The 27,561-nt window shown below is 35.0% G+C and overlaps 2 protein-coding genes across 2 annotated transcripts; both read right to left on the bottom strand.

Annotated features, from left to right (window-relative positions):
* Window positions 1–44: 44 nt before the first annotated feature.
* On the bottom strand, window positions 45–10,532 carry LOC148839339 (uncharacterized). Its single transcript, XM_088935777.1, has 9 exons — window positions 10,205–10,532; window positions 8,830–9,144; window positions 8,611–8,643; window positions 7,494–7,541; window positions 4,250–4,342; window positions 2,572–2,596; window positions 2,130–2,170; window positions 1,946–1,980; window positions 45–1,693 (listed from the first exon to the last, which is right to left on the bottom strand). Exons 1-9 carry the CDS (start codon window positions 10,530–10,532, stop codon window positions 1,568–1,570), a joined length of 1,044 nt encoding a protein of 347 aa, XP_088791903.1. The 3' UTR covers window positions 45–1,567.
* A 6,816-nt stretch (window positions 10,533–17,348) lies between these two features.
* On the bottom strand, window positions 17,349–25,395 carry LOC148839338 (uncharacterized). Its single transcript, XM_088939635.1, has 12 exons — window positions 25,299–25,395; window positions 25,163–25,192; window positions 23,895–24,203; window positions 23,118–23,432; window positions 21,998–22,027; window positions 21,831–21,866; window positions 21,273–21,305; window positions 19,086–19,178; window positions 18,215–18,239; window positions 17,909–17,943; window positions 17,771–17,808; window positions 17,349–17,538 (listed from the first exon to the last, which is right to left on the bottom strand). Exons 1-12 carry the CDS (start codon window positions 25,393–25,395, stop codon window positions 17,416–17,418), a joined length of 1,164 nt encoding a protein of 387 aa, XP_088795761.1. The 3' UTR covers window positions 17,349–17,415.
* Window positions 25,396–27,561: the final 2,166 nt, after the last annotated feature.

The following is a 27,561-nucleotide window of genomic DNA, read 5'->3' as shown; positions in this document are numbered from 1 at the left end:
GACCTTGCGGAAGAACTCAGCAATGCACACACACAGATACTAATACACGAGAACACATTTATTAATATATAAAATGTGCAGATAAACATAACAGATCTTATAGTGAGGGTTAGCAGAATACAAAAGGTATATATTCAATAACGAAGAGTTACAAACCAAGAGGGACATACATTCGGTATACCATTCATTTATACCTTTTTCTTAAATGAGCAGGCTGTTGCTGCATCCAATCGGCGTCCTCTGGCCCGGTGCCAGGCAGTCCTGTTTGGTGTGAGGTGGGGGAGAAGGAGGGAGAGATTCCTGCTGCTGCGTGCTGGCAGTTGCTTTCTGAAGACTGGCTAGTTAGTCCCAGCTGAACTAGCAGAGTTTTTGCACATGAAAAGTGACTGCAGGTCCAAGCAAGTCACACTCTTTAGGCGGGAAGAAGACCGGTTCATTCCTGATGTAGCGCTAGTTCTGAATACTGAGATTCAGCTGTTGACAGTTCCGACCGAAGTTCACTTGTTGATCAGGCGAGAGTTTGCGGTGGGGTACCGGCAGTTCCCAATTCTTGCTGCTGGGCTAACCTCGGACGGATCCTTTGGATACACGCAGGCAACCTCCGTTCTCGACTTTTAGAACAAAGTAAAGTCCTGGCTCTCGGACACACTGGCCGTCACGTGATTGTTCGAGATGAGTCTGAGAATGTCCTGGAGGGGCAACTTCTGGGCCCTGTGCTGCCTCTTTTATCTGGAGGAACTACAATTGTTCATTGGTTTAAAGTTCCGTGGGCATTCGAGACCTACGTGGGGTTACCCTGCCCTACTAGTTCCTATTAGGCTGATCGAGGTGGAGGATGAGTAACAATGCTCTCTGACATTAGGATTATAAACAACCTGGGATAAGACTCTCCCTTGGAATCTGTATTATTAATAAGCCTTGCCGCTACATAAGCATTCCTGACTTTTTATATACGTTTTCATATTTTTTCTTTGTTTTTTTTGCTTTGAATGTGTGGAGTTGATATACACATATGTGCACATTTCAAATATCAATTGTGATTTCAAAGTTTCATGACTGCAAGTTTTAAAGCATCAAAATGTGAAAATGGTGCAGGAGTCTAAAGACATTTGTGAGACACTATAACATCTAGAATAACCATCCTCTTCAGTGTTGATAACAATGTCCATTGTATAGTACTGACATTCACAGTAATTAGTATACTGTATACTGTAATTATGTAGCAAGATGACAAAAGCAGAAAATATTCCCTCCCAAGACTGGATTTTTATACAGTAACTCAAAACATGTGCATGCTGTTAAAATATAAAGACAATAACAGTTACCCATTTAAGAATGTCATACTGTAAATATTATTTTGTTGCTGGGCTAAGCAAATTTGATTACCTTTTCTAAATCTGCCAATAACAAAGTGCTCACTCCAGGCCTAAGACAGAACCATATAAAGTAGATCATTAACAAACGGAGAAATTGATTAACTCCACTGCACTGTTTAAAAGTCCATTATGCTCTGATTGAAGACTGAAAGTTCTCTTCCTCCAGTGTGTTGTTTCTGGGTTGCTGCTTCTCAGTGCCTTACTACAGTGGAATAGACACATTTATCAGTAAATTCTGCTTTCGGTGCCAGTTTATGAGGGTATTTTTCGTGTTTCACGGTGGCATAAAACACAAAAGTCTCTTCTTCCTGCAACTGCTGTGGAGATGAAAAAAGAGAAAAACATATTGCAGAGATACGAAACGTTTCAGTAATTCACTGACACAAAAACGCTATGCATTAAATTAACACTAAAAGCAGATAGGGTCTGAAATTATATAAAACATAAGACTGAAACGCACATTAACCAATACATTTTTGCTCCTCTAGATATTTAGCTGCTCCATAATATTTTAATGACAATATTTTAGCAGAAAATATTGGATTTACACTACATGATCATCTGCTTACCATTGAAGACTGATGTTCTTTATTGATGGTCTCATCTTTTAGAATAGGAAAAAGCAGAAAACATGAAAAATACAATTAGGTATTCAGTAATGAATGTAGATTTGTGACATACTGTATGTACTGTAAAAGTGATCATTAATATTACAAATTTCTGTCTATGTTCTCATTCTTCACACATACTTACAGACAGCACAATTAGAATTGTTTCCATGTTGTTCCGAAGCCCTAAAAAATAGCAGAACTGAGTAATTAAACTTATATATTACATCTGTTGGCATCTGTTCTCAAGGACCAAGCCTCCAGACTAGGTTGTCATAAAAATATGTTTTCAACTATTTTACCTGATTTAATATGACTAGTTACAATAGTAAACAGATTTCTGGTGATAAAACAGTACATGAAGTATTCTTTTGACAGTTCTGATGATGTTGTGACCTTCAACGGTCACTTTAAAAGTCCTTCTAGAAGCAGACAATTTTGTAAATCTATTGTTTAAATCATGAGTGAGACATTAATGGTAAGAGCTAACCCAGCAATATATCGTGTCAATACATTTACAATACAGCAGGCACTGTTCTTACCACAGAACACAGAATGAATGATGAATAAAAGAAGTGCTGTCTCACCTTTTACTGTCCCCTTTGTTCCTCTCTACAAAACAAATATTTTGAGTGTGAAATGCAATTCAGAGCAGAACCCCCACACTTTCTGATTAAATACATTTTTCTCCATTTAAATGGCATTCATATATTTTGAAATCTAAATTTCACATCTACAATAGCGAATTATTGAGGTACGGTACAGGCTTTATTCATCTAACCATTGTGAACATTCAGATATGTACACAAGAATGCATTTAATTAAATTATTTTACAATCATATAATTGTAACCATGTGTAATTACTGTATCTATTATCTTAACATTGTTCTATACTGACCTTCATCACCTTCACTTTCACCTTTCCTAAACCTGATCATTCCATATTAGAATGTAATTCACTCATTTCTTTATTTCTTGCAATCGTTTTCTCAGCCTTCAAAAATAATGTGAATTATCTGAATATGTTATACTCTTTTATAATATGGCCCTGTTTTAAGCAGAAGAAGCCTGTTTTTTTTCTATGTGTACTTAATCAATACACATAACAAGTATTAAATGTAGCATGTTTAAGTGTATTGAAGTGTATTGATGTATGCAAATGTAGTACCTAAGGTAACTTAACTATGATAACTATGCATCATGTTGAAAGCTGCAGAAATTACTCTTGGAGATAGAGAAGTTGTAAAACAGTGGCGGGGTTTGATGTGTTTCCCTGTGCCTTTATATACAGTAGGAAGGTCTCCTAAACTTAAACCAAAACACCAGTATTTTAACAGAATCAAAACTTAATGTAAAAAAATAATTTTACATTTTCCAGTATCCTGTTTCTTATCTACTCATAATGCCCTCCTTCTTTTCCAGTTTAAGGGAACAGTTTGTGATTTAGTTCAAGTACAGTAGGTAGCTGCGTCAGCATGCGCAGGCTGCAAAGGAACAAGTAAAGGTTTGTTCCATGCTGAAAAGTGAAGAAGGTAAACACAGCTTTTCAGCTGACACACACACGAAGAAGGCTCCACAGCCAAAACGTTCTTTTCTTTTCAGCATGGAATAAACCTTTACTTGTTCCTTTGCAGTTTGTGATTTAGCCCACTTAAATACCATATGCAGGTGTTTTCCAGGTGTATACTGTAAGAAAAGAACAGTCTTTTCCTGCCACCCAGAGATTTTTGGGACTAGTTTTTGGCCTTTAAACTGTACCTTCATTCCTCTTCCTTCTAATTATGACCCAGCACATAAGGGTATTACAAGATATAAATAGTGACGTTTATTCAGAAAACAATATTTTGGTCCAATCACTTCTTCTTTTGCCTTTTGCATGTTTTTGCATATGTTCCTTGTATACTGTAATGTTTAAGTTTGACATTTATAGAAATAAACGCAGAACCATCATTTTTAATTTCTTGGTCTGCTGTGTGTTTCAAGGAACTTGTGTTTGCAGTGTTACATGTTGGATTCCTTTGTCTTCTTAACAATTAAGGTGTTAAAGTAGCTTCTTTTCTGTTCCTTGTCCTGTAGAATCACAGGAAGCTTCAGCAACCACCTACTGTAGATACTTACTTTCAATTTATTAAAATAATTTAATTCAGATTTTATGGAAAGAAGTACAATTGTTCCAAAGAAACAACAACACATTTTCAAGTCAACAGAAATGTTGAAGCCAGAAGAAATCGGAACACTATTAATGCATAAAAAGGCTAACTCACTGTGTTTGAAGAAGCAGAATGTCAGAACTATAGGAGCCACAAGAAATAATAATCCACCACTTACAATCCAGATTAAATGATTATCTGGTTGTCCTGAAAGGAGGAAAATCCAGAATGAATCAAAGAATCAATAGAACTTAAAATGTATATGTATAATGAAAGAGTTCCATCTGTGATAGCATTACTCAGGAGGCCTTTGCATACAAACCAAGGCATCACTATATAATTGTCCTATAAATCCAGAAGAATTCCTAGCTTTATTTAAAAGAACGAACAAAACAAACTAAAATTTAACTCACCTAGTAAACATTAAACAACCTGTGAATCTTTCTGGAAAAGCTAATGTTACATACCCAATAGCAAATCTCTTTTAACCCAAGGTGGTCTACTGTCAAACCCTTTTTGTCTAGTCTTCTTTTACATACTAATCATACTAATAACATACTGTACTAAGCCCATTATATCCAAAAGCAAACCCAGGTGACAGTTCCATGCAATTAAACAAGTGAACATATGTAAGACTACTTACATAGTTCTTCCGTTTTTTGTTCTTATGCTCTTATGTATTTATGTTGGTACAGTAGGTTCTCATACACATATGATCATGTATTCTTGTGTTCTTATGGTCTCATGTTCTTATTCTATGTCCTATATCCTTCTGGATGACTGGTAATCATTATACCCCTCTTTCTCAGGCACTCTGCCACTTTAAGCAGAATTGTATAATACCACTCCGCTGAAAATGGAACAGAAAATATAACAGAAAGATTTACCGATTCAACAATGTGTGTTGCTTAAAATAGTTCTGAAACATGCTTTGAAAACCCTTAATATTGTTTATGTACAGACCATATTTGTAACTCATACTGTAATTGAAGTCAAGAAAACTCAGGATTTCTCAGGGTTTATTCATGCCCCTCTAGTTAGTATTTTGTAAATGCTCATCTGTATAAGGAAATGGTGAGTTATGAGGATCCTATGCATACAAAGGAGAATGTAAATACTGAAGCGGGTGTCCAATCCAAAACATTTGGCGGGTTCATAGTCAAAAGGCAAAAAGTAGGTCAAAAGCTGAGAGATACTGAAACAGGCGTCCAAACCAAAATGTAAGGCAAGTTCGTGGTGGAAAGGCAAAAGGAAGTTCAGAAGCCGAAAGAGGTATCGCTAGAATGTTTCAGACAAGGCGAGGTAGGAGCTCTCTGTGAGAGGAACAATACCGAGCAGCAGGAAGCGAGTTTAGATGGTTTAAATAGTGCTGCCTGCCGCACGATAGAGCATGTGCTAATAGATTAACACGTGCGGCGGTGCTTGTTATTATTAACCCGCTGCTGGCACTGGTTAGCTCTCTTGTGGGTTGATCTCTGCTGACTGGCGGTCGTGACAATCTGGTATAGATTGCAGAGACAAGATATCTCCTGAGGCTGCTGCAATGTAATGTTCCATCACTTCTGAGGAGGGATTTTTGACCACTTCACTAAGTTAAATAGCTATACTGTAAGACCTTCAGACTGATAGGTTTCTGTTTGTGAACTACCTTCTTCAGTTTGAACCACAAATGTTCCATTGTGTTGAGGTCTGAGGATTGAGATAGTTAACAATATTTTTTTGAGTGCAATTAATTCTTTTTTTGATAATTTGGACATATGCTTTGGAATACCGTCACACTGGATTCTCTGTTTTGGCCAAGCCTGAAGGCCTTGGCAAAAGGAACCATGTTTCTGACCAAAATGTCCTGGTGTGTACTGAATTAAATTATTCTTCCCAGCTTATCAAAGACAGCAGGTGCTGCAGTTGCAGGACCAACCCGACACATAAGAGGTCCCCTGCCATATTTTACAGTGCGTATGAGTGTTTTCTCAACACAGAAAGCTCAATTTTCATTGCCTTTGAACATAAGACATGGTTCTAATTGGCATCCAGGTGTAAGTTGCCAAATACAAGTAGCATGTTTTTGGTTCATCCTCAGAATAGGCTTCTTCCTTGCAACCTTACAGTATGTCCTGAAGATACCAGTTTCTGCTTGAGATCTCCAGCAGTTGCTTATGGATTTATCATTGCTTCTTGAACCACTTGTCTCACTTGTAGCAAGACACATTTCCTGGCAGGGTAGCCACTATACAGCACCAATTGCCTTGAGTTTCTTAATAATGAAAAATACTGTGGAAAGCAGACTCAGCTTTCTCTATAGTATTTTATATCATTTTCTTGCAGTCTTTTGAGAGAACTCTGACCTTAAACATGACAACGTATACTCCTATTGAATGTCTTCTGTGTGTTATGTACATATTTGTTTTTATTTAATGGAATACTTAGTGGTGTGAATAAATATGAACCTTGTGAGCCAGTTAATTAATTATGATAAATTTGACTTTGCTGTTTCCATGATATATTTACTTTGTAAATGCCTTTATGATTGCAATATAACATTTTAGACTCTAAAAATCTAATAAAGCAAGATGCATTATCCAATTCATAACTAATTTTCTTGTTTTTTTCCCCTATTTCTTCAGTCACCAAATGGGATTAATGATTTGAATCTGCAATTAATATTTATTAAAGAAATTCTTAACTTTTGTTAGCATAAATTATAAAGAAGTACTAAAGAAATAAAGTTTAATTATATAAAATTAAAAACCAATGTAATATATAATTACAAATAAATCTTAAAATCAATTATTCACCTTGTTAAAGAAGGGTTTGTAAATCGTAAAAGAAAGGGAAAACAGTGTTTAAATTATCACTTTAAAAGTACAGTTGTAATTAATTACATATTAATTATATTACATATGGCTTTGATGACAGTTTGCTTCCTTGACAATTCTCCAATTGCTATGTGGCATGTTTTTGGTCATCAATATGATTATCACAGAATAGTTTTCATATTGTTAATGCAATTAATAAAGCAATCATTAAAGTTTCACTGAAGAACTAACAACTAGCTGCAAGAGAAAAAAAATACCAGTCCTTCACTAAAGGCAGAAGTCTCATCTTTTCTGAAGTTAATTGACTGAGCACTGCAAAAATTAAACAGATGTACACTGAAGATACTATAAGCAGGTATATTTTCCTTGTCTGTGTCTTCGTAATGTTAGAGAAAAAGTTTCACATGGAAAGATCATCAGGACTGACGTTTTGTGAGGTCAAATTACTCCATGACCCAAAAATCAGATAACAATTAATATTCAGAACAATTTGGGTTATAGTGTATATAGTTTACTACATCCACCTGGAAAATGATACTCACTAGGTTCAGCGCTGGTGATGTATGAGTCTCTTACAGATTGAGTAGGATCTTGAAAAAAAAAACATACCGTATTTAAAGCATATCGCAAATAAATTGTCTTTTAGCTATTTAACGTTGCAGCCATTCTATTGAACTATATTGTATTGTATTGACTGTATGGTATGCATTGTAGTTTTATTGTATCATTTTGTTACACTGTGCTGTGTTGATTGTGCTAAGCTGCTGTTGCACTGCAATTTCCCTCATGGGATCAAAAAAGTAAGTACTGTAAGTATCATAATGTGACACACCAATGCAAATTAGGGTGCCTGAGATCTAACAAGAAAACAGATATGTATGAAGAGAAATCTGCAATTTAAATTGCTAACACATATTTCAAAACATTACCAATGTGTGTCCTTAGAAACTATAAATTTTGCTTCATATACATCTAACCATTTTCTAACTGGTTTTTCCAATTCAGGGTTGCAGGGGAGCCAGAACCTACCATAGCAAGCAACAGCCACAAGGTAGAATATACCATCAAAGGGCTGTCTGTGTGTCACACAGACACGCACACTCACATTTAGGGCCACTTTTACCACAAACCAATTAACCTACCAGTACAGTATCTTTTTTGACTATGGGAGGAAACAGGAGAACCCAAAGGAAACCCACGTGAACACAGGGGGACCATACAAACTCCACACAGATAGCACCCCAATCCAGAATTAAACCCAGGGTTGCATTGCTGTGAGGCAGCAGTACGAACCATTGTTTCACCGTGCCGCTCTGCTTCATGTACAGTACATATTAACACAGTAACGTATCATGGTATCATGCATCATCTTCATTGGGCTGCTTTGCTTTGCATCAAAATCTATGGGTAGGCTTGCGTTTAAGGCATAAAGTACATTTTCTTGCCCAACCTTTGGATAAATCTTACAAATAGAGGAAATCTTAATCTTTTCCATAGTGTCCTTGACTGACAAATGTATGGCTGACTAAAAAAAATATCCTTCACACTTTCAACTCATTCATTCAAGACATTCAACTCTAAGACCAAAAGAGTAACATGAAGTGGCATCTTAACAGTTGACATGGACAGATATTATGTCAATTAAACAAGATTACTCACAAGGATTTGTGGGCTCCTCAATCCCCTCCACATCTATAGAACAGATAGTTTGTTAATGATTCCAGTGACCAATTTGTAATGATCAACAAAAGCTTCATATTTTCAACAAAACAAAACATAAGTAAACTTAGGATATTTTTACACAATCATAATCTAGTGTAGACATAGAGCTAATCAGAATAGATGTAATATAATTAATTAAATTAAACTGGTTCTTACCCTCTACCTTGATTTTGATGCTGTTGCTTTTCTGTGAGGTAATATTTTGTCCCTCTATTACTAGTTCAACAGAACAACTCAGAGAGATTTCATTACTGTTCCCTGTACCCCTGTGACTCAGAAGATCCCTTCCAAACACGGACAGTACACAGAGTTTATACTCTTTCCTATAAAGCTCTGAGCTGAAAGGTCTTGGATTCGGTTCGATGTAGAAAAAGCAGCGTGATGCCTTGTCAGCTTCACAACGAAATCTGGCACGCTTATCTTTGTTGACGCGTTCCGATTCCGCACGCATATGAAGATTTCCAAATTTGTCTGTGGGAATCAAAGCAGGAGAATTCTCTCATTGATGATTGTATACAAAATGCTCCAGTGATAAGAAGCAGACAGTGTTTGTATCTATAAAGAATTTGGTCATTTTCAATAAGGCAATTAAACATTTAACAGTTAAAAGTATGAGATATTTGCAACATTCTTGCTTTGTTGTAATACTTAATTCTTGGAGGCACAAAAACTTACAAAACAAAAAAAAAAGAAACAGTATTCTTTGTGTGCCTTCTTTAACAAAATTAGAAAAAAAATGGACATGAACTTTATAGTATTGAACATCCACTTAATATTTTATTTACCAATGAGTGTTGTGCAAATTTCAAGAATGTTAATTGTAACATTAAACAAAAACAAACCACTGACTGATTAAGTTAGAAAGGGAATAAAGTGTGTTATTTTATTTTAAAAACATCATTTCTATTGTATATATAATTTACAAAATCACAACTTCTGAATAATTTTCCAAGTGTTTTTTTAAACAACTGTGCATCATGTACAGCATTTAGTCACATAAAAATGTTTGGCATTAGTAAATAAGGACTCAGAGATTCTAATAGATTTGAAATATTACTAATAATGCACAGCCATAGCTACAGTAAGTAGCAAGATAATAGGAAACTTTTCAGCCGGGATTTAAAATGAATGAATTTTATAAAAAACAATTGTGTGCGAAAGTGCAATACTGTATAAAATTTCAAAAAGATAGACAGAACAATACATTTTGAAGCTAAAAACACTTACTTTTTCACTGCGTATTATGGCATATATTTTGAATGAAGGATGAGAGTGGTGAGAAAAGTAGTAAATTTGGCTGCTACCATATTTTTTTTGTTTTCAAGAACTCCGTTTGTGATGGACTATTAAAAAAAATGTTTAAAGATTATGAGGGTCAAGAAAAAATCTGTAGTTCATAACTCTCTAAATCTTAAAACCAGCTCTGGCTCCTGAAATAAAAGATCAGTAACCGTAACAGGAATTGTGCAACAAATTACAGTATAATCCTACATTTTGGCAATTTCAAATTTAAATGACTGAGCAGACTCACCATTCATCTCCAGTTTTTTCATCTCACTCCGTGGTGATTCAACTACATGATTTTGCTTCATCCATTCAATAGAACAGCTCAGAAAGACCTCAGCTTTATCTTGATGAGCACTCTTTTCCATCAGCTCCTTCCCAGACATAGAGAACTGACAGACACCAGACTTGTAATTCACAGACCTGAAAGGATCCGAACTCTGATCTGTGTAAAAATGACACCGTCTTCCTCTCTCAGCCTCACAGCGAAGTTTAACATCATCCCCTTTATTGATTTGCTCTGGGTCCACTATAATTTGAGGGATTACAAGAAGATCTGCATGTTCAAGAAACATGGAAAAATGTAGTGAATGGATAGCTGAAATTGCTATTTTTTAAAAACATTTTCAGAAATAATTTAGAATTTTAGATTTAAGAACAGAACAGCTCTTTTGTGATTAGTGCATTTTTTTAGTGTTACCGCTCTACAAGATTTAAAGATAATGTATAGTGTTATAGATTTGATTAAATTGTATTTATTAAAATGTACTTGCATTTTATTTATGTAATAGTTTTAATTCATACATTCACCATGAATTCATGTAATATGCAGATTGTTGAAAGTGTAATTTTACAACTGAACATTTCCCAATCAAGTAGTTCATGTTAAATTTGGTCAGAAAATCATAAGAATGTAATTTGTAATATTATTTAAAAAGTTAAAATGCAATCTGCACAGAGACATACATCTCTTTCACAATGTATTGTAAACTGCATTGTTTGTATTTTATGTAAAATTCATACATTTATGAGATGAAGTACCTCTGTTCTTAAAAAGAAATACGAATTAGATTCTCTTCAGGATCTGTTCAGGATATTCACTAGGTGGCAAAGACCTGATTACAGGTAGACCTTTTTTGATGAAAATTATTGGTTGATTTACGGTATATATATAACATCCAGTATGTAACATGAATCACTGTGCAAATATTATTAAAAATAGTGCTAATAGTGAACACTAATACTACTTATACATACCTGAACATCCTGGTCTCACTTTAACCCCAAATACAACTTCAAGAAAACAAAGAAATATTAATGATCACATACTGTAATAAGGTCAAATTTGTTTAGCAAATAAAAGTCAGCCCTGAAGTGAAAGAATAATGACCATAGCTTAATATACTCACAGAAAATAAATAATGATATAGGCAGCATCTTGAATCTGAAGGGTCTACGGGAGTGACATTACATTTAAGAATATGCAACTCAAAGGATGAAACTGATCTTGAAATACGCACAGGAAACATCACACATAATGCACAGGAAAGGTAACCACAGACAAATGTGATAATGCTTAAATTGTCTTACCTTACACAGTTATTTAGTTTTATGCTTGTTCAATGTGTTTTGCAGCATACTTAAGGCACTTATTAATCTACTCAATGTAAATTCTTTAACTGTATTCAGTCCTTTATTAAGATCTTTATTACTCAAATTTAAAGCAACAGTTAGTGGTAATGAGATAATCAGTTGATTTAAACAAGCGTTTTATTGGCAGAATAATCAGTCCCTCCACTTTGTGATTTAAGGCTACATTAGAGATGCGTATTGCCAAAAAAATCTATGAAAGTGAGAAGCGCAGAAATCCCGTACATGAAATTGTGAGAAAACACACAGACAATGCCAAAGCTAGTTAACAAGTGTCTCCTAACAAGGCCTTAAGGTAATGTGATAAGGTAGCAGTCTACTAATGAAATGATTCTGTAGCTGTTTAGTTAGACTAACTGTACACTTGACTAAAAAGGATCAATTTGCATTGTTATATGGTAAATAATATTTCAATACGGCAACTGACTGAGATCAGTGTAATAGAACCATAGTGTTGTCATTTTTAATTTTTTTTATGAATAGCCACTTCCAGAACTTTTTCAAAACATCTAAAACTCAAGAATCAGCAAAAAAGCATTGCACAACTTTTTTCTGTATTTTGCCAATACCCGTAGTAGCAGAAATAACAGTATGTATAAATAAAATAAGCTTTCATTTAAATAATGTTGAAGGCTTATTAAGGACTGCATTGGTAAGTGGTTCTATGAGTTGAACAGCACAGCTCAGGTAAACCTCAGTTTTGTTCTAATGAGCTTTCATGTCCATCACTTCCATTCCAAACACAGAGAACTGACAGACACCAATCTGAAAGGGTCAGGGTTCTGGTAAGGGTAGAAATTGTGTTGTTGGATGATTTAATCATGATGTCACAAAGAGCCCTGATTATGTGTCTGTGCAGGGAGTGCTAGGACAGAGGATAAAAATAAATAATTGCAATGCTTAAATCAGTCATGCCAGGTTATTTGGGAAAACACTAATGAAACCTGAGCAACATTGCTTCAATTTCATTTTTAAGTTTGTTTTATCAGAATATAAATTAGTAAATTTTTAGCAAGAAGAATGCAAGCTTGAAAACACCAAAAAAAGTACTTATATTTTAGATATTCCTTTACATTATTTCTTTTTCAAATATATTGGTTTGTTTACATTAGAACATAACATCTTAGACTTGTTTTGAGGATTCACAAAACAGGTTTTTCTTATGATAAAAAGTCATTTTTTCTCAAACACATTTAAATACTATATCACAAACAGTATAGGCTGTTAGTAAGAAAATGAATAAAATAAATAAATGAAAACTCCTAATAAACACGCACAATAAATGTTGTAAAAATTAACAATTGTTTACACTTTTGTGTCTAAAGGTAACAAGAATATTATATGAGGGTAACAAACATATAAGAGATACCGTAAAAACAAAATGAAAAACTCTGTGCTAGAAGAAGCTATTTATTATTTATTATTATATTATAGTGTATGTACATCACTGACATTTTTAGGAAGCAATAAAATGTTGTACAATGTTAATATATGTAGTATGGAATTTAAATGACGTGATCCTGTGTTGACCTTGTACTGTGCACCAGTGAGACCTCATTTAAAACATATATTAAGTTTTTATCACCAAGTTAAAAAAAATATTTCTGCCCTGGAATCTGTCCAACAAAGATCAACCCAATATATGTCGAAGAAAACTCTTCACTCAGGTTAGGTGTGGTTAAGCAGAATCCTTTATTCATGCGCATGGAGAGGATACAATCAAACAGATCTGAGAGCAGCCTCTCAATGATGATGGCAATCATTGGGTTTTATACACCAAATTCAGCGTCACTTAGCTCATTTTAAATTTTCATTTTAGGAGTTGTTTTTCTTCTACAAACACTTTTTTGTAATTGACCCTTTATTTCTAAGAAGCAATTTTACCTTTTATATAGACAAAAGGTAGGAAATAGAAGGTGTGAAACTGAGCAAGACATTCTGTGGTTATAGCATTAGCATCAAAATGTCAAATGATGTGCTTGCAATTATTCTTTCATACTGTTGCTAGGTAAAAAAAGTTCTAGTGCGAACTTTTGTCGGCATATGATGACTGTGAAGGATCAAGTAAGCGTAAATTCCTGAAAAGTAAAAAAAAATTAAACTCAAAGCTTTGAATTTTGAGGCCTTGAGTTGTGATGAAGAGAGAAGAAGGTAGCTGGAATATAAAGCTCAACAGAACAAAGGACAGAGCAGGTGAGAATGGACACGAAGCAGAAGTGAGAGTGAGTCTAAACAAGGGAGATTTGAAATCTAAATTAATTATGGGTTTTTTTCTGAAAATAAATTAAACAAAGTAAAAGGTGCTGGATTGTAAATGAAATTATTTTAGGATCATGGTGTGGTGACAGCATCTGTAGAGAAATATGAAATAAGAAAGTCTGCTGAGAAGAGGTCAAAAGAAGGAGGTAAGAGAAGACAGTAAGGGGGCCCTGGGAGAAGGAGAAGGCATAGCAGAGAGGTCAGGAGAAAACATGATAGGTTATACAGTAGGGTCAATCCATACATGAATTTGTATGTATGTCTACAGTATATGCTTATAAAAGGAATGATTACAAATTGACACCACAACCTTTAACAGGGTTCATTTCCTGTAATTGGCACAGTAAAGGAATATGGGATTCACTGCTGATATGGGTCCTCTGAATATCTTTCTCTGACTTCCCCATTTTGACTTCTGACAAATGTCCTTGTGTGTAACACAATGATTCCATAGCTGGATACACAATAAATCTGCCACATTATGGCTGATCTTAGGAGTTGCCATTTGCTTGACAGTGGCATCTAACCAGGTTCTGCAATACCACAAAATGAATGAAGAGCTAGTTGATATTTCAGTATCTTTCATATTAATTTGTTCTGATCATTTTACAACCCAAAATTTCAAACTACAGTATCTAAACAAACTTTGTATACTCGAATTTCACCTTTACTGCATGTATACGAAGTCAAATTGCTGTTTCACCCTTATTGGTGTTTATCAGTGTGGTATATCTAATTTTAACAAGCAAAATGTGCATATATTTGTATCTTACAAGAACACCATTTAAGGTGATGGTGTGTTCATGAGTTCATTGTTTACTCTGACAAAGAAACCATAAACCTGTAAGGTGTTCCTGTAAGATATAAATATATGCACAGTTCACTTGTTAAAACAAAAGAACAAAATATGTAAGTACCAATTCAAGTGATAAGATATAATTTCTTGGATATCAGCACTTACTGTATGTCTGTCTGTGAAATGGGGACACATGTAGTCTCATTATTGACTAATTTATTTAGATGTAAAAGCTTTCTGGTTGCTGTGTAAACCACAATTGCATTACTTGCAACACCAGATGACCTCTGGCAAATATTTAACCAATGAGAACTTTTAATCACTCCAAATAGATGAACAACCTTATGCACTTCACAGTCCCTGGGCTTACAATCTAACTTTGAGAGGAACTGCATCACCCAAAAAGACAAAGCAGTTAGGAACATTTACTGGGGGGGTAAGGCATAAAAAGTATTGACTTAACCCACTTAGCAGAGGGCCAGCTAGAACAAAGAAGTCAGGGCCCCCAAGCGCAGTGAGGAGTGACCAGGGGGTACTGTACCTTCAAAAGTGGAGATAGGGAGGAGAAGAGATGCAGAAAGATAAATACAACCAAGAAAGAGTGTCTTAATATGGTATACTGTAGGTTTTTTGGGAAATAATACTGGGGGGAATTATGGGTTAGAGTAGAAGTGGTGAGGGAGATCTTGGTTGTGATCATCCCTACTGAACCTTTGTTAAAATCTCCATATACAGTATCATGATATGGATATGAATTCACCTTGAATTCACCCAGCAAAGAACTACATGCAGTTGACGTCTGCTACAGCGTTTTCTGTTACACAGTGCATGAGACTAATAAAACAGTACTTTTTTTAACTTCTACCACATCCTTTCTACAGTCTGGATGTTGATACATGCTTTTCTAAACGCTGATGAATCTATTTGAAGCTCAGAATGCAAAGGTATTCATTTTACTTTAAGTAAGTTCAGTGAACCATAATGCAAAAATAAAAACCTTCTTTGTGTTACAATACCATTTGAACTGTCGCAACATCATGATCACGTGTAGAGGAAATACTTATTAATAAGACAGAATTAAGTGTTGCTGTGCTTTCCTAAACGCGTCCCCATCTCTCTACTATGGCTGCACCACAGAGAAGCTATTCATGCAGTTTCTGATTTACAGTGTTTTCTCTCTGATAAGGAGGAGCTCCCAAATGGGGATGCGCCCAGCCATGCTTGGCTATCACGATCAATGGCCATTCCTTTCTGTCTGTGAGATTCTTGGGAACATCTGGATTGCAGTCCTAAATGTCAGAGGTCATTGTTACTCATCTCTCACCTTGACCAGTCAATCAAGAACCTGCAGGGCGTAGTAATCCCACGTGGGTCTCAAATGCCCACTAAACTTTCAAGCAATCATCAGCTGTCTTGGTTCTGGTTTACAAGACACTGCAGAGCTCTGAACTTTGTTTCAGGGGCCATTTTCACACCCTCAGAGACAATCATATGATGGCCAGTGTTGTTTTAATAGGAACTGGAAACTTGTTTCAGAAAAGTGTCGACCCAGGGAATGCCCAAGCGTATTAATTTAAATTGCTCTTACAACCCTCACAGTAAGATCTGCCATCTGTATCCAGGCAGATTGTTATATGTTTTATATGCACAATTTATGCATTAATAAATATATCTTGTGTATTGAATCTGTGTGTGTGCAACGCTGATTGATAGATTTTCTAATGGCCATAAAGAATCATCTCAAAGTGGTCCCAGTAAATTCAGAAAAGTCTTACACATGCTTATACGAATTGTTAAAAGTAACTACTAAAAGCAAATATAAGATGTACTGTATGTAAGAGAAAAAATGGCAGTGTTACATACTGTTTGTGGTGTGAAAGGAAACTGAACTTGACCTGAATTGATTTGTAGATTAAAATATATTGTGCTTAACGGAAGTAGAAAATTCCAAAGTAAAATTTACGATTTGATTGAATAAAAGTCCAACAGACTTTATCATCCACTTTAGACTTCAGGAAAGGGGTAGAATAGTCCCGCTAATTAGATATTAGTTGATATTGTACATAATTATTATGGGCAGAATGAAGACTGAGCACTCTGTAACTCACAGGCACCAGCAACAAGATGAAATACTTGCTCATTTCTATTGAATACATGTTTCTGTGACACTGCTAATAAAGTGTTATAATAGAACATAATCCAGGTACAATAATCATAAATCATATGCTGTATTTATCCATCCATCTATTTTCTAACAAATTCATCTAAGTGCTTATTGTTCAACGTCATCCAATTTAGGGTCTTGGAGGAGCCAGACTTATCCTGGTAAAAACTAGACCCAAAACAATGGATGGGATGCCATTCCATTGCAGGACAAAGTCATATCTCTTTGACACAACTAATTTTACATATGAAAATTAAGCTAATGACAAGAAGACATTTATTAAAATTAAAGATTATAAAGTACTGTAATTAAAACTAAATAAGGCAGCAGATATAAACAAATAAGAGCAAATGCTGAAATCAATTTAAAAGTAATAGCAAAAGCATTACTTCATAATTGTCCTTAATACAATTTCCAAAAAGAAGAAACCTATTAATTTTGTCCATATCATAAAAACAATCAAAGGCTGAGATATTCATCAGTAAATTATTAATACATATAGAAATTGCTCCAGTCAATCAAGGTCTATCATAAGTCTTTATTCAGATCAGAAATCCCTTCTCTGATATTTCCTCAGCTTTGTTGTCTCTCAGTGCATCTTCACAGTAGCGTACTCTGACTTTAGATTCAGCTCGACCACAGTAGTCTGTTTCTTCGGTAATTTAGCTTTCACAGTAGCATAGCACACATCTGCTTCCCTTTCCTGCAACTGCTGTGGAGATGAACAGTCAACATTATTATAGACATTCAAGGAATCACTGTTTCACCAATTCTGAGATACCTGCCTGGAAAAAGCATTGAGCATTGAGTTTCTTAGTACTACGTACAATAATGTAATTCTATTTTTTGTAGCTAATTTAACATTTCTGTCAAATATTATGATTTCTCAGTGTAATAAACTTTGGATCTAATATATTTCCTTTTTTGTATAACTGTTTTTTTACCATTGTTGTCCTTGTTGCTGCTTTATCGATTGTGGCATCTGTTGAAAAAGAAAAACAATTTGGGGCTTTATGAAAGACCTACTGTACAGTATATAGTGCTTAATTACACCACAAAAGTCAAATTTCTTTCATACTTACACACAATGGTGTTGTTTCCCTCTTCTTCCATTTCCCTTAGGGCAAAGATAGATACATTCATTAAATTTCCATATCAAGCCAAACAACCTATTGTACCTGCATGTGAAAGTTTTTTTCTCTTAAATCAATTTAATGTAAAATCATTCCTAAGGATTAAACATTCAAGCAGGAACAAGCCTAATAATCTACATGTAGTTTACTGAAAAAATAAATTGTTCTAACAATTAAATTTGCAAATACATTGGCCTAGTATCATGACTTTATCATGACAAGCCAGTCCACATAGTGAAATAGTAAAATGCTCACCTTTCTCTTTCCTGTTTCCTTCTTTCTATAGAGAGAAAAGAGGAGGTACCTTCATTTTTCATTAAATACATTTATATTTGATATGACTTTTACATTTTTAAAAGGGATACAATCACATTTTACACTGTGTATGACATCCATTTCCTCAGGATTTCAGGATTTTGTGGTTATAAAAATTGATAGACAGCATCTACACATCTACTGCTGCTTCTTTTGTTACTATTTTTACTATACATAAACAGTTTTACTTCCAATTTCACAATGGCCTAATAAGGTTATCCTGATACCAAGCTGATTTGGTTTATTAACTCCTGTATTGGAATGAAAACACGCCATTTCTTTAGTTTCAGGATTGGACTATTGGACTTCTGTGACATACTGTACACCGAGTGAGCAACTAATTTTTTTTTTTATTTGAAACAGTCAGTGCAGAAGTATTCAAAACCATGGAGAAAACAGACATATTATTTTACATGTCAATATAAATCAAAAGTAAATCAAAAATGTTTGAGATACATTATATTATTTAAAATGGGACAAACTCCCTTTCATGTTCTCTGATTATTTTTATGTCTTGTGAGGTTTGGCAATTGAAGAAATAAAGCTGCTTTATGTCACTGGAGCCTTGAGTCACTGTAAGAGGAATAGGCTTGCATGATTGATTACCTTGTCCCAGTGGGCCAGAAGAATAAAGCTACTAGATTCAGTGAAAGCTAGGAAATACATCATTCATTTACTATGAGAAAACTGAATTGCTCCCAATTAAATAATGAAAGTTCCTGAAACTACCAACTTTCTGTTACTGAGGAAATATCACATTCCAAGTGTAGAAAGATCTGGGGTATTGCCTGTGTAACAAATTCAAACGCACTGATTTTGAAGCACAGGGAGATCAGGACTGCTATTACCACCAGAATCGGCAGTACGACAGCAGCTAAAAAGATGAAAAACTCTGGACGGGGTGCTGTAAAAGAAAAAAAATCCAAATTAACCAAAATGTTATGCACAAATCTTATTTTTTATGTTCTATTTTTTGTATTTTAGATTATTATTGCTCGACTCTTTTCATTCTGTTTATTCCTTTTTAAGGTAGAAACTCAGTTCTCTGATGATCTTCTTCCAAAATGAGAACCATTTTCTCTTAAACATACAGTTAACCTCATATACCATATACGTATTTTATAGTACAAAATGTAATAATAATAATTCCTTACTCTGGAACTCCCCTCCTCCACCACCAATGTGCAGCATCCACCTGGATGATGCGACGGCAGCCATAGTGCGCCAAAACACTCACCACACATCAGCTCTCAGTCGGGAGGAGAACAGAGTCATGAAGCCAATTTCTGGATGAGGATTATTAGGAGGCCATGTTTGGTAAAGGCCAATGGGTAATTTGGCCTGGACACCAGGGTTACACCTCTATTCTTTTCAAGAAACACCCTGTGATTTTTAACAACCACATGTCAGGACCTCGGTTTAATGTCTCATCCAAAGGATGGTGCTTTTTACTGTATAAAGTCCCTATCACTATACTGGGGCATTGGAAACCACATAGACTGAAGGTTGAGTGCCCCTGCTGGCCACCACTAACACCTCTTCCAGCAGCAACCTTAGTTTTTCCCCAGGAGGTCTCCATCCAGTTACTGACCAGGCTCACACCTGCTTAGCTACTGTATAGTGGTCTACCTGTTGTGAGTTGCAGGGTGATATGGCTGCTGGCTCTACACAATGTAGTCTGGTAGTTTTATGAATGTGTAGAAAGAAACACATGATGTTAATAACAAGGTTCACCTGACAATGAATCAATTAGATATGACAGGTAAATGTGTTGTACTGTAATACTGTAGCTATTACAGCATTTCATATTGGCAGCTTAGGTACTCTTATAATTGATCTTGAATTGCTCAAGTGATCGAATTTGTAAAGACTCTAATCAATGTGAATTAAAGAATGCAATGTTTGTTCATTGCTCACTCAGACTGAGCTGCTTCAACAATGATAAGTTGCTAGAGTAGTAGAAACACAAGTCGAGGTTTGGAGTAAACTGATGCACATTGCATGCATATACTGTATATGTTGTAACTCCTGATTGTGTGGAGGATGTCTAAGACTTTTGCACAGCAGTGTATACATATTGTATAGTTAATGAATAGAATAAAAGATTGTTTTAATTCATATTACAACAATAGTTATGTCAATTACATACTGTATATATTTGAAATAAGAATGTTAAAGTTGATTTTATCTAAGACGCATTTTGGAAAGCTTATCAGTTAGTTTCAGAAACTCCTAAAATGGTTTATGTGGATGGATCAATATCTTATATTCCATATACTACATTCCACATGTCTTGACTTTAATTAATCTTGGTAACAAATGCAACAAAAGAAATTGTAATCTTAATTTTCATATCTCACATGTAGAACACATCACACAAAGATAATCAAGAACATTTATAATTCATTGTCTACCATTGACAGGTATTGGTGAACACGATGAGTAATACTAGAAGAAATGTGCTCCAGCGACAATTTGTCTGAATACCCCTATATTTTATTTGGATAAACAAATAATATGCATGTACCTTTAAGATGAATATAACAAAACGTTTTTCACTTTTGATTTTTAGCAAGCAAGATATTTACTTCTTTTCCAAAGATGTTGGAAATTCATTGGGGGAGTAGATTTCAATTATGAATTCCATCCATCCATTTTTTAACAGCTCTATACAATACAGAGTCATAGGCCTAACAATGGGCAAGCAATGGGCACAAGGCATGATACACCCTGGATGGGATTCTAGTCCACCAAAGGGCAGAAACAGTCTCACAAACACACGCACATATGCAAGTAAAAAACTGGATAATTCAGCGGAAACTAGCACAAATACAGGGAAAACATAAATTGTTTTCCACTCAGAATTGAACCTGTACTGCACACTGCTAACTCATTACCCTCCTTGCTGCCCTTAATGTTCAATTCATACAAGCTAATTTAACACTACATCTAACTGCTATGTGAACCATATATTTCTCTATCCCAGAATTATGCTTACCAGATCCAGATGTAAAATTTGTTTCTGTGAGATCTTGAATAAAACAAATGGACATCCATAAGGTAAAGTGTCATTTAATTCCAGAACAAAACAACATTATGTGATGCATATGTGAATAGACACATTCACGGTACCTGAAGTGATTTGTGAAAGCCAGTTTTCATGGCAGCATCTTTCTTTATCGTGGCTTTCTGAATCATGATCAGTGTTTTAAAAAAATACTTAGATTTTGCTACCTAAACAATTAACATAATTCTTGCAAGACATTAAAATCATCTCCACAGGTGGGCACAAGAATATTAGGCATATTGTTATCATAGTCTTCCCTCAGTAAAACTTGGAAATTTAACAATTGAGTGTAATTTCAAAACATCACATTTTCCATAATCTGAGCCAGAGTGCCATAGATTCTGTATAGGAGGTGGCAATGCAATGGGGATGTCAAATATACAAGTTGTGTTTATGTATTTAAATAAATAAACAGAATAAAACAAGTTAAAACAATTTAATGTGCCAAATACAGTATGTTACCCTTTTTAACCCTTAATAGAAACTTACTTAATCCAGTATTGAAGTCTTTTGAGTCTGTAGTACCTACAAGATAAAATTAGAGTGACATCTTCTTTTTAATCACTTTGTAAACAATGAACAGTAAAATCTGTTTTATTACTACATAAAAAATTATATTGTGATTCATGATTAGTGGCACATGCACTGTTACTCACGATTTTTTGTGGACTGACTCTCCTCCAAACCTGTAGAGCAGACAGTAATGTTGGTGACACTTCGATATATCGGAATGGAGAGTGAAAAGGACAAAGATGGCTTGAGACTTAGGTTTTCCTAATAAGTAAACAATCCGATATCTTGATTCTGTGTTCTGTTCTGTGGGAAGAACAGTAGCTAACCAAGCCCATATTAGGCTAATATAACATTACCTAAAATAGTATTAGATCTCCAAGGGAGACAAGTTTTTCTTTAGGTTCCATCATGTTTCCACCATGTGATGAAAATAATTTATGATCATGAATCAAAGCGGTCTATGAGGAATGAGACAAGTTTTATATCACTATAATTAAGCCATCTGAACTATACAAAAACAGTTAAGAGCTAAATCAAGAAATAAGAGGAAGCCGTTCAGCCCATCTAAAATTTTAAGAGTTGTTAATTGATAAGAAGCATTCATCCACCTGCTTCTTGAAAGAAACCAGAGAACTGGCTTCAAGTTACCAATATTGGCAATGATGTTCTATATTCCCACAGCCCTTTGTATAAATAACTGCCTAATATGCTCAGTTTTAAATGTACTTCCACATGATTTCATACATTTCCCACAACAATTCACCGATTCCTCTTATCTGACATTTCCAGTTCCAGTACTTGGATCAGCTATATTTATGATCTTCAGTTCAAGACTAAAAAATGTCCAGAGTCCATTTTATAATGGTGAGACCAAAACTGCACATGGTGTTCTAAACGAACTCTCACTGGTGCATTGTACATCTGCAATATAACATCCATTGATGTAAATTATGTGCTTTTAAGGATTTAAAATCTTGACATTATGCTTTTTATTTTTTACTCATTATCTATAAGATATAAATGTCTGCATAAAGTCTTAATAAGTTGCCTTGGAAAGATCATTTCCTATTTTGCATTTATATATATTTTTTTGCAACCTGTACTGTATGTAATAGTCTGCACTTGAATTTACGTCTACATCTTCTAAGAAATATATTGAGTGGCAGTTAATTATCCTTGCTCTCCTTAGAATTGGATATTGGATATTCTAAGATTTCACACCACTCTTAACATAAAAAAGAAAGAATTTAGAATGGTTCTTACTTTCCACCTGGATCCTGATGGCTCTGCTGCGCCCTGAAGAAACTGTTCTCCCCTCTGTGGTCAGTTCAGCAGCACAGCTCAGGAAGACCTCGGTCCCAGTCCCCTTACCCCTCTGTCCCAGCAGCTCCCATCCAGACACCGTGAGGAGACAGACTTTAAACTCTTCCCTGAAGGGCACTGTTCTGAAAGGAGCTCTGCCCTCATCAGTGTAAAAATGGCAGCGTGTTCCTCTCTCAGCTTCACAGCGAATTGTAACGATTGTCTCTTTTTTTATATGTTCCGTGTCCACATCGATAGAAAGACTACCAAACTTGTCTCTCAGAAAAAAAAACAACAGAATTCAATTACTTAGATTTGCAAATCAGCAAATATTGAACAATCTACATAACAGAGAAAAAGCCTTAAATTATGATCATGCAGTCCATTATTTTTGAGGCAGAAAAAGCTGTCTCTGTCTTTCCTCCATTCTGGGGGTCTGTTGTACTAGACAAGCTAGACAAGTGGAAACATTAATATTTGAGTATAAAATGCTGATATAAATCGATCAACTTAATCTATTATTGAAGAAAATCAATAATACTGTACTATATATAGTACGTGTAAATATGATTAAAACTAATAATATTTTTAGAGGTACACACACACAAGTATTTTTATGAATTTGCGGCAGAATGTCTCTAGCACTATGATGAGGTGTCTGAGATATTCAGCAATCAATCCTTGGCTACTAAGTCAAAATTATTTTGAATCAATATTAAAAATAGAAAAAGGACTCACCAAATACTTCTAGTTTTTTCATCCCACTTCGCTTTGAGAGAACTGCTTGGTTCCCAATTAGAGTTTCAACAGCGCAGCTTAGAAAGATCTCCATTTTATCCTGACGAGTTTTGTTTTCTAGCAGCTCACTGACATACACCGTGAGCTGACAGACACCAAAACTGTGCGCTGTTGATTTGAAAGGGTTTGGACTCTGATCAATGTAGAAATGACATTGTCTTCCACTGTCAGATTCACAGCGAGCTCTGGCATAGTCTTCTATATCAATCTGCTCTTGGTCCAGCTCAATAAGAGGTTGTAGACGGATATCTGTTCCTCCAAAAAAAACACATTCAACATTAGTCCTATGTATGAAGGCTAGGTAAAGTGCAGTATTTCATGCAATGCCTTGCATTACTTGAATAAAGTAAATTTGTATTGTTTTGCTAATTATTATTATCCAATAATAGTTAATTTCATAGTTAAGGATGTGAGTTTCTTTAAACGTACTGTATTTGCAGCTTACCATCTGCAGCAAGATGTAAAATGATAAAGTGTCATTGTGGGCTTATCTCTGTCTGAATTCAGTCACTTCAAAAGGTTTTTATTTAAAAATGTAAGAGATGATTTTAGAACCGTTGTAATGTTGTGCAGGGTCAACAAAGCATTTTTGCTACTTTTATTTTGACTCATGAAATTATTTTCAAATTATGCCATATACTGGTCTTGGATGAATCATAGTTTTGCCATTAATCTAATATGAATCTCTGATATAAAGTTTGTTAATATTTCTTAACAAATTTCTGGAGGTGAAAGAATGATAAAGACAAGTTGTTTTAACTTTGGAATTTGATTATTCCTTCCTGGGTTTTGTTTATGTGACCATCTGTGAACAGACATTTCTGCAAAACCTGCTGCTCTTTGCCTTAATAATCTCAATATTTCATTTTCCAAAATGACCTTTACATTGAAAACTTGTTTATATAGTGCATTCTGTATTTCCCTTCTTTTTGATCAATACAGTATCTGTTCTTTGAAAGACGCAATATAGTGTTGGAAATGTTAACCTAGAAGCAAGGATTGTTGTAGAACAAAAAGCTCTGATATCGGTATTTTCCAATCAGTAAAAATGAAAAATGTATTCTGTTTTAGTTTTATTATATTTAGAATGACTTGATCTGAATTCTGTTTTACTAACATGTCTTAGGACATACAGCCTGTGAATATTATGTATAAAACATTAATTTTATTGTAGCTTGAATAAACAAATATAAAAATAAATAACATACCTGACCAAACTGGACTCACTTCAAGCCCCACTGCACAAAAAAGTAATAATATTAAATGTCACAAAACAATTAATAACAACAGTGAGTAGTTAGTAAAGTTAATGTGAATGAAAAAAGGCTCTTTAAAAGTACTCACTCAGTATAAGAAATAATACGAAGAGTGTCATGATCCTGCAGAGGTTAAGTGAGTAGTATCCTGGCTTCAATGTGTATTTTACAAGATGGATCTGCATATCTAATGGTGACTAAACACCCCTGCCGCAATTCAAGGGAGAGTCACACAGATGTAATAAAACACAGATGTTATAAAAAAAACTGTATAGAAAATTAATATCAGACGTAAAACAACTGTACATTTCAAAAATACACGTTTTTTCTGCTCCAATGTAGAAAAATATTTTTAAAAAGTTTTAACAGAAAAAAAAATACAATAGGAAGAAACTAAATCTGTATCTTTGCAGGGACGTTATTACTAACCAGCTTTAAATCAGGCTTTTACAAAGAGCCAAGTGATGGATTAGCTAAACTAAATTAGCTAAATAACTTTACTGTTACACCATGAGTGTCAGGTTAAATAAGCTACTGTATGATCTGCACCACACCCTGCCCAGATGTCGTCTGAAGGACAGGCAAGAATTGAACCAGAGGAGAAGTGGGATCTGTAGCTAGACACAAAATGATGAAACAGACTGCAGGCAAGAAAAAGCAATCAAAAATTATTGTAGCTCCACAACAACAATAGGTAGTACACAAGACTTAATTAACAAAAAGAGAAAAGAACAAAAGACAATGTCCAATAAACACTTAAAAATGACAAAAATAACAAAGAAAATGACAATACTAATATTACTGTCTTTTTCTTTTCATTTGGTCCAGGATAATGGATGATGATTAACCTGGATATCAAAGGTGCAGAACAGGTGTGGAAGCAATGCATGTTTAAATGCATACAGTATATACAGTATATACTGATCGAATAAAGAAATGGATCACCTCCTCCTCCACATTCTGGCCCTCCCGTCTGCGTGGAACAGGCTGAAGAGTGACTCATCTGTGAAGAGGACCTGACAAGTCCATCGCAGCCTCTGTCTGACCCAAGCCAGTCTGGTGTGATTTCTTTTAATTTCCTTGATCCTGTCCCTGATCCCGTTCCTGGTTTTAATCATGTGTCTTGGATGAATCTCCAAGCACTTGTACCCTGGACTGCGCCCTAGTTTTCCGTTTTGAACTTCCCTCATTTTGACTTGTTCGCCTGCGCTCCCCATGCACCTGGATCACTGTCTGCACCGCCCTCTGTTCGCCGTCCCCTCCATTCCTCTCCGTGTTTTCCCCATAGCCCTTCTCCAGTCACTTCCGAATTTTACCGTCTGCATAGGGTCCTAAACTACGCACTACATGGGAGTCAGGACCAGCTCTCGTTACAGCTGGCACATGACATGCCTGCCTGCAGCATGCCAATGGCCCTCTCCCTTGCTTCTGGTGACATTCAAGGCATTATGGAATGCACAGAAAACTGACTAAGTGTAGCCTTTTTCTTGCAGTGACCTAAGCTTTGAACTGAGGCCTTTTTAAAGGTGAAGAGATCAGGCATTGTTTCACCTGGACCTCGTTGGGTAAAAGTGCACCCAAGCCTGTACATAAGCTATAAATATAGTATTCTAATTTCAGGAAATGTTGCATTTCTTTTTTCCATCAGTACCCTGTATAGATACATACTGTATAATAGTGATGACCTCACGGAAGGTTAAGAGACAGCCCTTCTTTGTAGTAATGCTCACAGGAAATATGAAAAAAGAGCTCACAACCACTGCTATGGTGCTTAAGTTGTGTCATTTAATCTTTTAACCCTTCTTTCATCTTTTTAAATAATAGTCATGTCACAGAAAAAAAAAACTTTAGATATTTCATGACTTAATACTCTAGACTTTACAATGTATTTTATGTACAGTATAACAACAAAGCCAAATATACTGTACTGTATTGTGTTCTTTCACAATTATCATTTCAATGTTTCTTGAAACCTGCAATATTAGCTTTACTACATACTGTTTAAAAGGAATCTTAAAACAGACATTGAAGAATTTATTTCAGACTTCACTTACTTGAAACTTATATTAAATGCTATATTCTTTTTAGACACTTTGTTCTCGGTATTTAAAACATGATTACTCTTCATACAATCACAAACATACTCCAGTTAAGCACTGCAGTATTCAGCATAGTAATGTTTCTTGAAATCTGCAATGGACTGGCCTCCCATCCATGATGTTCCCTGTCTTGAGCCTGTTATTTGCAGAAAAGATTTCACAAATTAAACCTTTCACTAAAAATCCTAACTATCCTATCACTGCTGGAATGAATGAGAGATGAAGGTCTTTTATTGTCAAAATGTTTTTTTC

Source organism: Atractosteus spatula, chromosome 2, assembly GCF_055471065.1.
Source record: "Atractosteus spatula isolate fAtrSpa1 chromosome 2, fAtrSpa1.hap1, whole genome shotgun sequence".
Lineage (NCBI taxonomy): Eukaryota > Metazoa > Chordata > Actinopteri > Semionotiformes > Lepisosteidae > Atractosteus > Atractosteus spatula.
Note: the sequence above shows the minus strand (reverse complement) of the source record. Positions and strands in the feature narration are given on the sequence as shown.

Bases quoted from the DNA above. Each gene is read 5' to 3' on its own strand.
- LOC148839339 (XM_088935777.1), bottom strand. From the start codon at position 10,532: ATGTTTCTTGAACATGCAGATCTTCTTGTAATCCCTCAAATTATAGTG. The intron at 2,597-4,249 runs GTGAGTTAGCCT...TTTGTTTTGTAG, and splicing joins ATTCTGCTTCTTCAAACACA to AGAGGAACAAAGGGGACAGT. The intron at 2,171-2,571 runs GTGAGACAGCAC...GCTATTTTTTAG, and splicing joins AACAAAGGGGACAGTAAAAG to GGCTTCGGAACAACATGGAA.
- LOC148839338 (XM_088939635.1), bottom strand. From the start codon at position 25,395: ATGCAGATCCATCTTGTAAAATACACATTGAAGCCAGGATACTACTCA. The intron at 23,433-23,894 runs GTGAGTCCTTTT...TTTTTCTGAGAG, and splicing joins GAAAAAACTAGAAGTATTTG to ACAAGTTTGGTAGTCTTTCT. The intron at 17,944-18,214 runs GTGAGCATTTTA...CTTTGCCCTAAG, and splicing joins AGGAAACAGGAAAGAGAAAG to GGAAATGGAAGAAGAGGGAA.